The sequence below is a fragment of the Clinocottus analis genome, unplaced genomic scaffold, assembly GCF_023055335.1.
Source record: "Clinocottus analis isolate CAN_PGR_092001 unplaced genomic scaffold, fCliAna1.0.p SCAF_18, whole genome shotgun sequence".
Classification (NCBI taxonomy): Eukaryota; Metazoa; Chordata; class Actinopteri; order Perciformes; family Cottidae; genus Clinocottus; species Clinocottus analis.
The window spans coordinates 5,064,529-5,078,400 of NW_027175909.1; the positions used below are offsets into that span (position 1 = coordinate 5,064,529).

Here is a 13,872-nt window from a genome sequence, read left to right on the forward strand (position 1 = left end):
GTTTTTGTTTTTAACAACTTTATGGACAGTTTTAAGCTAACAAGAAATTAAACTGCAAGTGTGACTCATTTATTGTATTCATGTGTAGTGTGTTTTATAATTGTTTTTTATTCTAATTAAATTGCTTAAACTTCTAGGTGTGAAGTCATTTATATTGATCATTTCCAGTATCAATTCTTAATTTTTAAATGACTCTACTTTAAAACTTCATTCGTATCATTTCATGGATGCATTTAGATTTTGCGTGTGCTGTACACACACAGAATATGTGCCTATGCACACTTCTATAGAGCCGTCACGCCAGGGAATTCATGCTTTGAACACACTGAACCTTAAATCAACCTGGTCAAACCAGGCCATCCATTATCGAGAGCCTGAGGAAAAGTTAATGACAAAAGACCCCGATGGGACAAAGGAAACCATACACAATGTTTAATTCCTTAAGTGCATCAATATTGAATTTTCTTATTGGTCTATCTTTGCACGCAGCCACTAAGATCCTTTCATTCTTAACCAATGTAATATAAGAAGCATGACGAATATGCCATGCATACATCATGCCATTAAAAAAAGGTTGTGTAGTATATTGACCTTTACAGTAGAGTGAATGAGGTAACGGAGTGCAGCCTCCTCTGTTAGTGAAAGGGCCATTGTGGGAGAGACAGCCAGCTGCTCTTCTATCTCTCTGGCCTCAGTGATAGTTAATGAGATTAGCTGTTCGTCTTGGCCTGCGTCAGTGCAAAGGGGTCAATCACAGGATTAGCACCTTGCTGAGGAGTTGCATCAGTTAATTACACTTTTTTCATCATTACTTCGTCGTTCACACTTCTGGCTTTTTGTGAGTTATTCTTTTTATCCCCAAAAGCATGTTTAGCTCCCGTATTTGCAATTTAGTCATTGGAGTGGAAGTTTGCAATGCATCGTGCGGCTCTGGGACTGAGTCCGCCTCAGCCCTCGGAAACTGAATGAAGCATCTTCCAGGGGAGGAAGAGGAGCAGGGGCAGCCAGAGAAGTGACGGGCAGCTGGGCCAAAATCTTGCCTGCTGTGGCAGAGTCTGAGACTCTGGACAAGTCACCCTCATGCCACTTGTAAATAACAAAGTAGGCGATGATTGCACAGTTGGCACAGACGAGGCTTTGGCTGACGGAAAGGCTCTGGTGGATTCTTTGATTAAGGTAAGCCGCTTCAAGTTTTCAACGTTTCTTATTTATGCCACGACTATTTAGGAAATATTGTGTAATTCTGACATCGCATGTATTATAGTCAAGTGTGGAATGTATTTTAGGCTTCAACTTGAATAAATGTCACCGACGAGGTTGATACAAGTATTTTTTTACACAGCATTTTGTTAAAAAAAGTTATTTTTGTCATCAGCAATTATTTGATCTTTACTATTGCTTTTATATTATAGGTATATTCATATTTCACAGACTAAATTTACACAAGACATCCAAGTATCCTTTTTTCCGCCTGTGGCTAAAAAAGCACTCTGACTGAAAAGAATTTCTTGGTCCACTGCGTCTTTGTGACCAATATCTTTGTTGGATAATGCCACAGCCATGCCTGCATTTAGTCTGTTATTGACATGCATGCAGTTGTTTTAACCATACTTTACGATGATAGTATAGCTTTGTATCGTAGTTAACTTGTGTGTTGGAAATATTTTTTGCACAGTGAGAAAAAAAAAGTATTTGATAGTCTACAAACCTAATTTTAGCTCCACCCTGATTATTTGCTTGATATGCAGTTTTAATTTTTTTTAAGCTTTTGAGCTTTAACTTATATTAAATATTTTAAATGAACAAGTGGAACAGTACTAAGGTTTAAGTTATGCACAAATACTGCATGGAAATGCAGAAATGCCAATGAATACAGCATATGTAGTTGTCATTGTTGTATTCCCACGCTCTGAGTGCACAAGGTTGTTTTGGCTTATCTAGAAATAGATCAATGATAAGGAGATTATTGTGATATTTTTCATTGAAACTCCTCCTGCTAATCCTCCATGGCTAAGCTAATGCCTATTAATAAAACAGTGTTAGGATATGATCTATATCATAAAAGCAGAACTGCTTTTACATCGTTATTGTTACAAGCAGCTTCAGATAACTAATGGATATTGTTTTTTACTAATTTAAAGGCCAGTATTTAATTTCTTTATGAAGCACTGATTTTGTCTACTTGTCTTTTAAACACATGCAGGACATATTTCTTAACTTAAAAACTAAATGAATGTGTTCACGAGAGGACAGTTAGTGGTCTACTGTATCCTGAGTCGGCTGCGTATTGATATCGAGCACATCGGATGTTGCCGTTATAAACTTTGAGTTTCAGGAGGAAGGAACAGATTCTTGCCTCCAAAGCCTGTGTATCAGACAGTTTTCAGGTCTGAGTTATCAGGAAGTAATCCCTTCTCTGAGATATCCAGCATGGACAGTATATAACATATTCAGAGGTGTGTGGCACACAGCTTCAGGTTCCTCTAATTGCACCCAAGGCTCGCGTATCAATTGGCACAATGAAATCTTTATTTTCTCCACACAGGTGGTGGCATGTTACCGGCACCTGGCCTCATGTGTCGGTGCGTGCACGGACAGTTTGCAGCTGAGGGAGGAGTTGCGGCAAACACGAGAGAAGGCCCAAACGTTGTCCGGGTCCATCTGCAGTCATCTGACCTCACATCTCCGAAACAAGAGCCTGCCTGAGGGGCAGCGGAAGGAGATGGAGCTCCTCTGGGTGGCCTTCTCTTCCAGCCTCGAGCTCCTCCATATTGACATGTGCAAAGTTTTCAACGTGGCTGAAATCTTCTCTCTGGCCAACACTGATAGCCTGATGCAAACTGGCCTACAAGGTAAATTATAGCCCCGCAGCTCTTATTGTATATGAGAACAGTACTTCAGGGAATAGATTAGTCAAGGGAAGCACATCAAGTAAATCCTGTAAAACACAATTTAGCCAGGGACTACATTTAGGAAGTAATACAACAAATAATATATAACATGTTGTTGAGAAAAAAAATGCAATCTGATAAATGAATACCATCATGAAGGGTCTTTTTCAGTCTTCTGTTTTTAGAGAGGTGTCGATGGCCATTTTGGAGGATGTACGTTGTGTTGTTGTAACTTATCGCATTATACAGCAACGCGTCTCTGTTATTTAGCCAAGTGGTTCACAACCTCGAGGTTGGAACTCCCAATTATGTCATAACAATTGAAAGGGGTCGCCAGATGGTTGTGGAGCCCAAAAAAAGACCATATAGAGAATTAAACACTTTCTTTCACTTCCTATCGCCTAGACCAGTGATAGTATTTGTCCCAGAATAGGCTTTATTGAGTGTTTGTGATGGGGGGAGTGGTTTCCAGTGGGTCGGAGGAAGATAAAGTCACGGATCGCACAAAACACCCACAGTGCCTGGAGCACATCAGACGATGCCTTTGTGCCAGCTGTTGAAACTAAACAAAGTGGTGTGTCGCAATGCAAAAAGGTTGAGAGCCACTGCTTCAGCATACCGTCACTGATATGAATCATAGAAACACTTGAGCATTATAACCGTTGTGGGGGTGAAAATATAATGCAGGAGTGTTGCAGGCTGCATTAGAATATGTTAAATCATGTTAGACCGGATAAAAAGTTTCATTTTGCCAATGCAGGAGGAGGCAGCGAGGTGGCGGCCCGGGCCCTCAGTCTGCCAGACTTGGACCAAGCTCAGAGCCCAGCCCTCCCTCCTGGGATCGAGAGCCAGGAGCACCACACCCTGGAGCAGGAGATCAGCCAAATTGACAAGATGATCGATGACATGGAGATGAAGGTCAACGTGATGCGCTGGATGGTGGAGCCCCATGGGCCACAGTACGCAGACCCGCTCAGCAGCACCGACAGCGCCTCCCTGGCACTGCTCTCCGTCGATGAGGAGCAGCCTGGACAACAGCCTCTATGCCAGCGCAGTCAAATCTTTGTGCTCTTATTGATGTTTGCTGTTGTTTTGGTGTCAGCCACTTTATCTGTCTGTATTGTCTTCTTGTCATGAGCGAAACCTTATTACACTCAAGTTATTGTGTTTCTTTAAGAATCCCAGTAATGCTCAGTAACACTGACAGAAATAACTATTGCAAGCACAGTGGTTTTCTCTTTCCATACTTCAAGGACAAGTTACATTTTGTAATAGCGGCAAAGATTTGCAATAAATCTGGATGCAAACCAGTTTGCCATTTATTGCGCTGAATCCAACGCTGCCATACACTTTAATCAGTCTTTGTTGAACAAAGTAACAATAAAAAAAACATGGTGGCCAGTGAGATCTGGTACAATATACAGGTGGTTGTTTTACTTTACCTAATTGTAAAAAAAAAATAATAGAGCTTATATTTCCCATTGTTCAGTACAGTGCATTCTCCTTCCTTAAAAATAAGAAAAGTCAGAAAGACTCTTGTCACGTTTTATTCCTTGTTGCCATTGAGAAGACATAGGTGCTGATGCTTTGTAGTTAATATACTGTAACACGCAGAATATTCACTTCCAATTCTTTTTTTGCATTCAGTTTTACTTATTGTGTATATAATCTTTGCAGTAGAGAACTGACAATGTATGGTTATGCATTGTAGAAGTATCAACTTTGATATGACACTGTTATTTTTCATTAATTTTAATGTCTAGCACCTTGGTAAAGCACCAAATATGTGTATGCAAAGCAACAGGAAATGTACAGAATTTAAAGGCATTAAATTACCCAGTCTACTATTGTTTTTGTTCAGTTTTCTTTTTTTACTTTGAAAAAAGTTAATACAATACAAATATGATAGGATCTATGAAAGTCTGTGCAGCTTATATGGCCTGCAGGATACACTGTAAATGTGGGTCACCCTCATCATCATAATGAATTGATTATGGCGAGATGATAAAAAAAAATGTGATGTTGAGGAAATATAAACTGACCCACCAAATGCAATTATACAGACACATCATTGAAGACAATTTTTTTTTTCAACTTTACATTTCTTAGAGAGACAACTGTATTTACCGGCAGTGGCAAGTCTGTGGCAGGCGTCAGTCAAGTGCCAGGACTAAGCAGAGACTTGCCACAGTCCTCATATGAGATATGAATATTTAATGTTTGCCAAGTATATCATTCACACGAGTATACAAAACCATGCGGTTATTTCGTATGTATTTTGTAAGAATTAAATGACCAGAAAATATGCTGTATCGTGATATACATATATATATATATATATATATATATATATATATATATATATATATATATATATATATATCGTAATTGAGCTATGAAAATGACACGCATGGTGATGAAAGTAAGAAGAGTGCATGCTCAGATTGAGTGAGCTGTACCCAGGCCAAGATTTCACCGGACACTGCCCAACTTCGGTGACCTCACCGATCTGTTTACACAGTTGTTATATGCTGTCTTTTCATTGGTCTTTGCAGTTGGCGCTCGACATGTGGAGGAAGCTTATGATCGAGCCCCTGCAGGCTGTCCTGCTGCTGAATGAAATCAAAAAGTATGTTGAGCCACAACGGGCGATTGTTTCTCTGCAATGGTAGAGATAAGAGAGAGAGTGTTTTTAGTCCTGCTATTCTGATTGTACGCTAATGTGTTTGTAATTAGCATCAGTGCAATGGTACATTACCAAGCTTTCACACTGTTAATGTCTGGCAAGCAGTCTCACTGGGCTGCAGTGTTTAGCCTGAACGCCACAGTGTTCCCACTATGCTAACGACGTCAGTGCTCACGACAAAAGAAAACCAAAAAGACACAAGCTTCAGACCTGACGCCAGCTTCCTCGTGTCTCACAGCGATCGTTGTGGCGAGAACCCTAACCAGAAGGTAATCCACGGGGTCATCAACTCCTTTGTTCATGTTGAACAGTACAAGAAGAAGTTTCCACTAAAGGTGAGGCCGCAAATACTTTCCTCCTAGGATAACAACTGTTTGCATTGTGTTTTTATATCTGGGCATTTATTCAGTCTTTAAAGTTTAAAGGGGGAAAAACATTGTCTTGGCCGCTTAATGTCTTTAATTACCGTTTGTGTCTTGTACAGTAACCGTTCATTTCGGTCTGTGTATCTCAATGTATACTAAATCCTACACGGGCCACGCCCTCTTCCCGTGTTTGCAGTTTTATCAGGAAATCTTCGAAGGGCCATTTCTGACAAAAACAGGAGAGTATTACAAACAGGAAGCCTCCAATCTCCTGCAAGAGTCCAACTGCTCACAGTATATGGAGAAGGTAGGAGAGATGGACAGATGAGGTGTGTGTGTGTGTGTGTGTGTGTGTGTGTGTGTGTGTGTGTGTGTGTGTGTGTGTGTGTGTGTGTGTGTGTGTGTGTGTGTGTGTGTGTGTGTGTGTGTGTGTGTGTGTTCGTGTATTAGCTCAACCATTAACTCGCTAAGGCTGAGATCACAGACCCCTGGGCGACTTTAGCTGCCATGACTGCTCGCTCTCTCTCTCTCTCTCTCTCTCTCTCTCTCTCTCTCTCTCTCTCTCTCTCTCTCTCTCTCTTTCTTTCTTTCTCTCTCTCTCAATTCAATTCAATTAGCTTTATTGGCATGAACTTGCAACAACAATATTGCCAAAGCATCAAAAGCATCAAAACACATCATAAAAACAGAATAGAAATATACAACAGTAATATTATCTCTCTCTCTCTTTCTCTCTCTCTCTCTCTCTCTCTCTCTCTCTCTCTCTCTCTCTCATATATTCTGGCAGTAATCAGCTTTCTCTGATAGATTTATCCCCAGCGTATAAACAGGATCATTATTAAGGCGTTTTCCAGGCATTATGGGTATAACTGTGAACAACCCTGTCTCCTATAAATTATGTTCCCCCAGAACTAAATTGCATCTTCAATTACGTTGACTAGAAACATATTTTCACCCTGATTACGTCGGTGTTTGACTTATTACAAATGCGTCTGTGATCAACGTATTACAAATACGGTTGACTATACGCATATACGTTGCTTATACACATATTTTAGTTTTATTGTTTATTATAAATACTTTGATTATACGCATACACGATGCTTATACACATATTTTAGTTTTATTGTTTATTACAAATACGTTTATAATTGTGTGCTTGTGTTATTGTTTTCTTGCTTTCCCTCTGGATTTAAGCATATTTGAATTTCTAAACTTTGCAGAGAAAAAGAAAAGGCCGGTGTGAAGCTGGTAACGGGGCCGGTCTGAAGACTCTTGGTCGCGGGTGTGAGGTTGATGATGTAACGGCCCGAGGCCGGTCTGAAGGCCGCTTGCCCAAAGGTGCCGGTAACGGCCCGCGTCCCCGCCGGGTCCGGGACGGTGGCAGCCCCAGTCCGGTCTTCTCTAAGTCGGGTTGTCAGCTGCAGCTGACACTGACGTGAAACATATTCAAACCAGCGGAAAGAGCCCCGGGACACAACATTCGGTTTTCAAAGTAGTGACTGATACGGAGGTGTTCGAAACATTTCTGACCACATCCAAACATCTTAACTGTACAGTACGTTTGTGTTTAACATATTAAAACATTTACGTATGACCAGTACAGTAAGGAGGTTTGAAGAGCTTTGGGACGGCCTTCAATATGGCGGCGCAGACGCACTTCCGGTTGAGTCGAGAAGTGAGGAGCGAGGAAACGACAATTTAGAGACTTAGGACTCACCCATTGTTATTGAGCGTCCCATGTTGCCCATAGCAACGGGTAACAACTCCGTGACGTCACACTACTTTAAAGCCTTCAAAGGCACGTCTATTTAAGTTGTATGTTAAATATCCTTAATGGACCCAGAGCAAAGTTGTATCTCAGAAGCAATGCTTCGACACACAGATACAATGGAGGATTTACCTGAGGAAGCAATAATGGATCCCAAAAGTAAAAATGAAAAAAAAAAATTTACTGCTGCCCATATTCCAGAAATCGAAGAGTTTTTTCGTCAAGCGGATACGGATGAAGGTGGGGGACTAGATATTGAGGAATTCTGTAGAGGATTGAAGGAGGTATTTGGGACTGAAGATGATGAAGAATTGACTGCCTTGTTCTACCAGATTGACACCAACTGTGATGGAACGGTGGATCTTTGTGAGTTAAGCACATTCCTGATGAATCAGATGCAAGCGTCAGAAGGATTGTATGATAAAAGCATCTTTCCAAAACCGTTCAAAGTGACAACTACAGATCACTACAAAGCGATTGTGGATGTGGTATTCCGTCCCTATGAAGAAGAAGACGTTGCTGCTGATCCAATAGGCAAACCAAGGACCTATCGAAAAGGTCAATACATTTCCCTCAGCTCGGATGGCATCCTCACCATCTGGTCTGACGGATTTGACAAAAAATCGAGAATTCCCTTGTTCGAAAAGGAAACGGCCCTTCCCTTCTCACACCACAAGAAGATGCACGTAAATGGGATGGCGTACATCAATGACTTAAAGCAGCTGGCTGTTGCCACTTCTGAAAGGGAACTGCTATTCTACACATGCAATGAATTCTCAGAGCTGTTGTCAATTAGCCATGCTTTGATTGTAGAAGATAACATAATTAGTGCCATACACTACGGGTCCAAAGGCACTAAAGCAGTGTTATCCTTCGGGGATGTCCAAGGTTATTTGTATGTGTTGACCTTCGACAACATGAGCGAGAAAAGAGACCTCTTTGACAAAGATGCATATGACAAAATCTCCCTGCGGGATTACCCAACTCTTTGTGTTTCAAACCTGTTAAAAAACACATATCAAGACTTCCAATGTGTTAAAATCCCCATCTTCAATGACATCTGCTCTAAGATCCAATATTTTCCATCCATTGAATCATTGGTCATCTGCGGTAGTTCCTCCAAGACAATGGTCCTTGTTACACTGGTCACAACACACGGAGATAAGTTCCAGAAAACAGTCTTTGAGAGCCCTGCAGATAAGGAGTTTTTCACCTGTGTTGAATACTCCCCTCTATCTGGGCTCCTCGTGACTGGTGGTACAGATGGCTTAGTGCGGGCGTGGTTTCCTGAGAGTACCATGACCTGCAAACAGTCATTTGAAGGGCATGTCAAGCCCATCACCCACATTAGCCACAATCCCAAAGATAAAGTTATTGTCACTTTATCTGAAGACAAGAATGTTTGTGTGTGGTCTGAAGACAAAATGCAGCTTTTACAAAAGATCCAGGTTAAGGACATTAACAATGGCCCTATCACCAGCATGTGCTACAACACGTACAATAATGAATTAGTCCTGGCGAACACAGAAATAGGGATAAATCTTGGCAGAGGAACAGATGTCTTTCAAAATGCATTGACATCCCACGACAAGCCCCTGTGCTGTGCTCTCTATCACAGCATTTACAAACAGGTCGTGTCTGTTTGTCAAGATGGTGTGGTGAGTGTGTGGGACATCCAAACAGGGGCGGGCCTCGTAAAGTTCAAGCTCACTGAAGATAAGCAAGTGGGGCACTATGCCGTTACATTTGATGGACCGCAGCGCAGACTCATCACTGTTTCTCCGGATGGGAAATTGAGACTGTGGAACTTCAGCAGTGGAGCATTGCTTGACGTTCATCCTTTCACCTTGCCAAAGGACGTGGTGGGTATCGTCTGCTTTGATGGCAGGGTGTTTGTGTCGGCTCGAAACTCCAAGGTCATTTACGACCTGGACATCGTGGGGATTGACAACAGATTTCTGGAGCACAAATATTTGGATGACATTTCCTCAATGGATGTGCACGAAAACACACTCATTACTGCCTCCAGCAATGGAAATATTGTCATCTGGGATGCCAACAGTGGAGACGTTCGCAGCTGGATTAATGGCAGTAAGAGTCCTCGAGTAGTCATGGCAATGAAACAAGATCAAGGCCGGACAGGGAGGCTGTCTGCTGGGAAGGACCAATCGACAACACTTTCTGATGAGAAGAAAGAAAGGAAAAGAACGTCTGTGAAAGCCCAACCACTGCTTTTATGCCTGAAGGACAGGGAGGTCAAACCTGACGTAGCCACACTGCTGACCTCTACGGATGGCTACATATATGCCTGGTCTGTTAACCTCAAGGGGGGTTTGCTCGCAAAATTTAAAGCGGTGGATGAAGAAGGGGCCGTCATTACCACCATGTCGACAGACGTCAGAGAAGAAATATTAATAACTGGGGACAGTACAGGTAAGATTTGTCAATGGGACATAGGAAGATTTGGGTTTGGAAAACAAGCCAAAGGGCCATTTGAAGTTACAAATGGATGGCACGTGTCATTGGCTCAACCTCCTCAGTTGGGTTTGGGGCAATGTCACCTTTCAGAGGTGGTGAGTGTAGAGTTTGACCACAGTGGTCAAAAGGTAATTTCTGCAGGATTGGACTACCAACTCCGCCTCTGGACCAACACTGGCTCCCACATTGGCCTCTTTGGGAAAGATGTCTGGGATGGGACCACAAAAAATCAAAACCTAAATCTTGAGAAGACTGACGACCAGGATGAGGCAGCAAATTCTGCCTTAGAATTGCCACTGGTACACAGTCCAGAGTCTGTCAAGGGCTTCCTACCTGAAACGCCAAAACTAAACTGGGAAGAAAAGCTTGAAAATCTTGATGATTTTTTAATGACAAAAAAACAATTTGAGGCCAGCTGTCGAAAGCCCTTGAACCGTAAAACGGTGTCTGCAAATGACTTCATAAAAAACATGGAGAATAAGCGAATCCAGAATCCAGATATCTACAAGACCCCAGCACCAACAGGATCTTTATCAGACATGTATACCCCCAGGTCCAATTTTCTAAAATGGCTCTATAAAAAACCACCAAGAGGGCCCTACGAGGGAGAAGAAAGGTCGGAAAGAGCATTAAAACTAAGATCACAAGACCAAACCCCAACCTTGGACTGCACGAATGTCCATCTACCCCCCATCTCAGAGAAAGTGCAGCTCACTAATAGTCCGACAATAAACCAGGCTAGATCCAAATATGGCCGTGTGTTTAAGAAGCAGCAGGGAGACACGTTACAAGATAGCGTCCTCACACCGTGTCCACCAAGTGACCCGAAACCTTTGAAGGCTGCCTACACACCAATAAAACTTCCACCAAACAGATATATGCACCCTGCACCGTATACATCCAAATGTGTATGCATTCCATTCAAGCAAGAAAGGGAGAAAATGATTCAACAGACCCAGCTCAAGACACAAGACACAACACAAGATAACATCCTCGCACCATGCCCACTAAGGTACCTGAATCCTTTGAAGGTCATCAGAGGTAGCGCTGACCTGAAACAAAGTTTGAGTGCAAGGCCGATCGAGCCACAGCTCATCAGAGGTGGCGCTGAAATGCCAAAAAGGTCTCTAAAAAAGATTGGGTGTATATTAAGGATGCAACAGAGGGACTCCTCTATATTACAAGACAGCGTCCTCGCGCCACATCCACCAAGGACCCCGAGACCTTTGAATGGCTTGCCAGCCATAAAGACCCATGCTTATTAGGTGGCACTGACCTGAATAAAGACGAGGTGATCTCGTCTTTGGAGACACGCCGCTGAAGCGTGAGACATGACGAGGTGATCTCGTCTTTTGAGACACGCTGCTGAAGCGTGAGACATGACGAGGTGATCTCGTCTTTTGATACGATGGTGAAGCGTGAGATATGACAAGATGAGGTGATCTTGTTTTGAAACATGTCAGAAGCCTGAGTGATCCGGGTTTCTTAAACAAAAAATGTAATAAAATACAAATTTTCAAACTGAATTTAAGTTTCACGTTGTTAATGTTGTTATAAATGCATACAAATTTGACATTATTTCCTAAATTGGCGTGAACAAAGCTCTTCCTATCACTTCATTATAATTATAACCCCGCTTAAACGGGGCAAGAGACCGTAATGCATATAGGATAGCCAGCACGGTTTTCATGAATGTACAATTTACACACGATCCTTTTTTAATGACAGTTTCAGATTTCCTAATTGGTGTGTATAGGATGAAATGTTCAGTCAGAGTGGAGCCAAGGAGCTGTATCCAAAGAAGACCCTGACTAATAACAAAACACCAAATGGTTAAATCCCATCGCTCATTGCACTGTTCACACATAATGTAAACTAATAGTAGAGAAATAGAGGAACACAAAAAAACTAGACAACGATTGTATTGCAAGTTGCTTAGATAGACACTGCGGATGTATATTTCTTGTTATAGTCAACCGATTGGTAAGATTATACTGACTAGCAACAAATGATTGCAATCTTTATTCATGTTGAACCAACTACCATTAATCATATTACTAGACTGACATGAGAAGACAAGTGCATGCCTTTCCTCTTCGTTCCCCTTTTTGCGTTTCTTTTTCAAATAAACTTCATCATCAACATACATCATTCCTTCACTTCTTTGTTCTTTAATTCCTTTTTTAATGTTTTTTATGGATTTATTTTAAGTTGTTTCTCTGTTAATCCTTCTCCTCAGCTACAAATCCTTAATTGGCACCATCATATAGTTCCTGTGTGCACTGCCACCTGCAACTGAAGCAGCGAAATGGAATAGCAGCAGAAGCTTTCCCAGCATTCATCTCTTCAAGGACGTTTAACAGTGACTCAAATCACCCGGGCCTCAATATTAAATACCAGAACGTATTTTCATGAATTTGACATTGCTTGTGATGCTCCGATAACGACAGCCAGAGAAATACACATAAATATAAAAACTGCGTCATGCGCACATGCGCGTTCGGGACGCAGCGTTTTTGACTTGCTGCTTCCAAAGTCCGCTGCTGCGCTGCTGACAGCTGTCCATGGTGCTGATGCAGGCCCGAATGAACGAGAAAACAAAACCCTCATTTATCTGGGAGGAAGATGAAACACCAACTGTATTTAGTGTCGCATGTCTCAGGAGAGGGGGCATAGAGAATGTCTCGTGCGTCGCATATGAGCCCAGTTTTATGTAATTATCAATCCATAGACCCAAACGGTGGAATACGAGGAAGCAGAAAAAATGCTTTCTCCTCCATACTACGTCCTCTTATATACATGTTTCATATTTTTTATGACGATAATCCTCAATGTGTAGGACCTCGTGGCGCAACGGTAGCGCGTCTGACTCCAGATCAGAAGGTTGCGTGTTCAAATCACGTCGGGGTCATATCTTTTCAATCAAATACATGGAGCAGGTTTGTTTACTTTAGTATGAAAACATCTACTGACGAGATAAGGAGCTATTGTGTTATCTTCCATGTAAGAGTATGTGTAAATCAGCAGGTGTTTTGTCTTATCTTCATATGGTTTATTGGGTAGATAAACCAATTACAGTACAACATATATTTGGATTAATCTTGTTTAGACTCGCCGTAATAAAGGCATTGTGGACACAGCTGGACACGGTCATGCAGAAACACCTTGCAGGCGAGAGGAGCACAGGACAACACACATGGCTGACAATGTCTCACAGCACCAAAGGGTCCACGCCTCTGGAATATCCTTGGACTTGATTTCTCTTCCTGTCAGCGAGTGGCACTTTGCTGCCAAAGAAAGGAGACATGGTGTTCACACCTGCCCTCCACAAAAAATGTAATTAAATAATATCAATTCAATTAAACAGTATGTATTGCCAGATTTAAAACGTAACTGGTTTATTTAAAAGTACATATTGTAATAATAAATATATTATCTTGTTTCATTTAAAGTAAAATAAGGACTTGTTTAAAAAAAACAACATACATTACAGAAAGCGTTTGAAACAATGTGCATCAAAGCGCTTACATTTTGAATGAATTGAACTTAAATGAATTGAACTAAATTGTTCTGCAGTTTTAAATTCAGTTAATTCAAGTGTAAAGTGATGTCATCCAAAAACAGCCATAGGATATCTTATCTTCTAAAAAATGTACAGTATGTATGTGCTGGGACTTTCTC

At 41.5% G+C, this 13,872-nt stretch overlaps 2 protein-coding genes and 1 non-coding gene across 3 annotated transcripts; all 3 read left to right on the top strand.

Moving 5' to 3' along the window:
• Positions 1-1,080: 1,080 nt before the first annotated feature.
• On the top strand, positions 1,081-4,028 carry rgs9bp (regulator of G protein signaling 9 binding protein). Its single transcript, XM_068582415.1, has 3 exons — positions 1,081-1,176; positions 2,546-2,852; positions 3,652-4,028. The coding sequence occupies exons 1-3, from the start codon at positions 1,081-1,083 to the stop codon at positions 4,026-4,028; spliced, it is 780 nt and encodes a 259-aa protein (XP_068438516.1).
• A 3,766-nt stretch (positions 4,029-7,794) lies between these two features.
• Positions 7,795-11,717, top strand: LOC137788454 (WD repeat-containing protein on Y chromosome-like). The gene has a single exon (XM_068581241.1). The coding sequence runs from the start codon at positions 7,812-7,814 to the stop codon at positions 11,454-11,456; it is 3,645 nt and encodes a 1,214-aa protein (XP_068437342.1). The 5' UTR covers positions 7,795-7,811; the 3' UTR covers positions 11,457-11,717.
• A 1,313-nt stretch (positions 11,718-13,030) lies between these two features.
• On the top strand, positions 13,031-13,102 carry trnaw-cca (transfer RNA tryptophan (anticodon CCA)). The gene has a single exon. It is a non-coding gene; the product is annotated as a tRNA-Trp (tRNA).
• Positions 13,103-13,872: the final 770 nt, after the last annotated feature.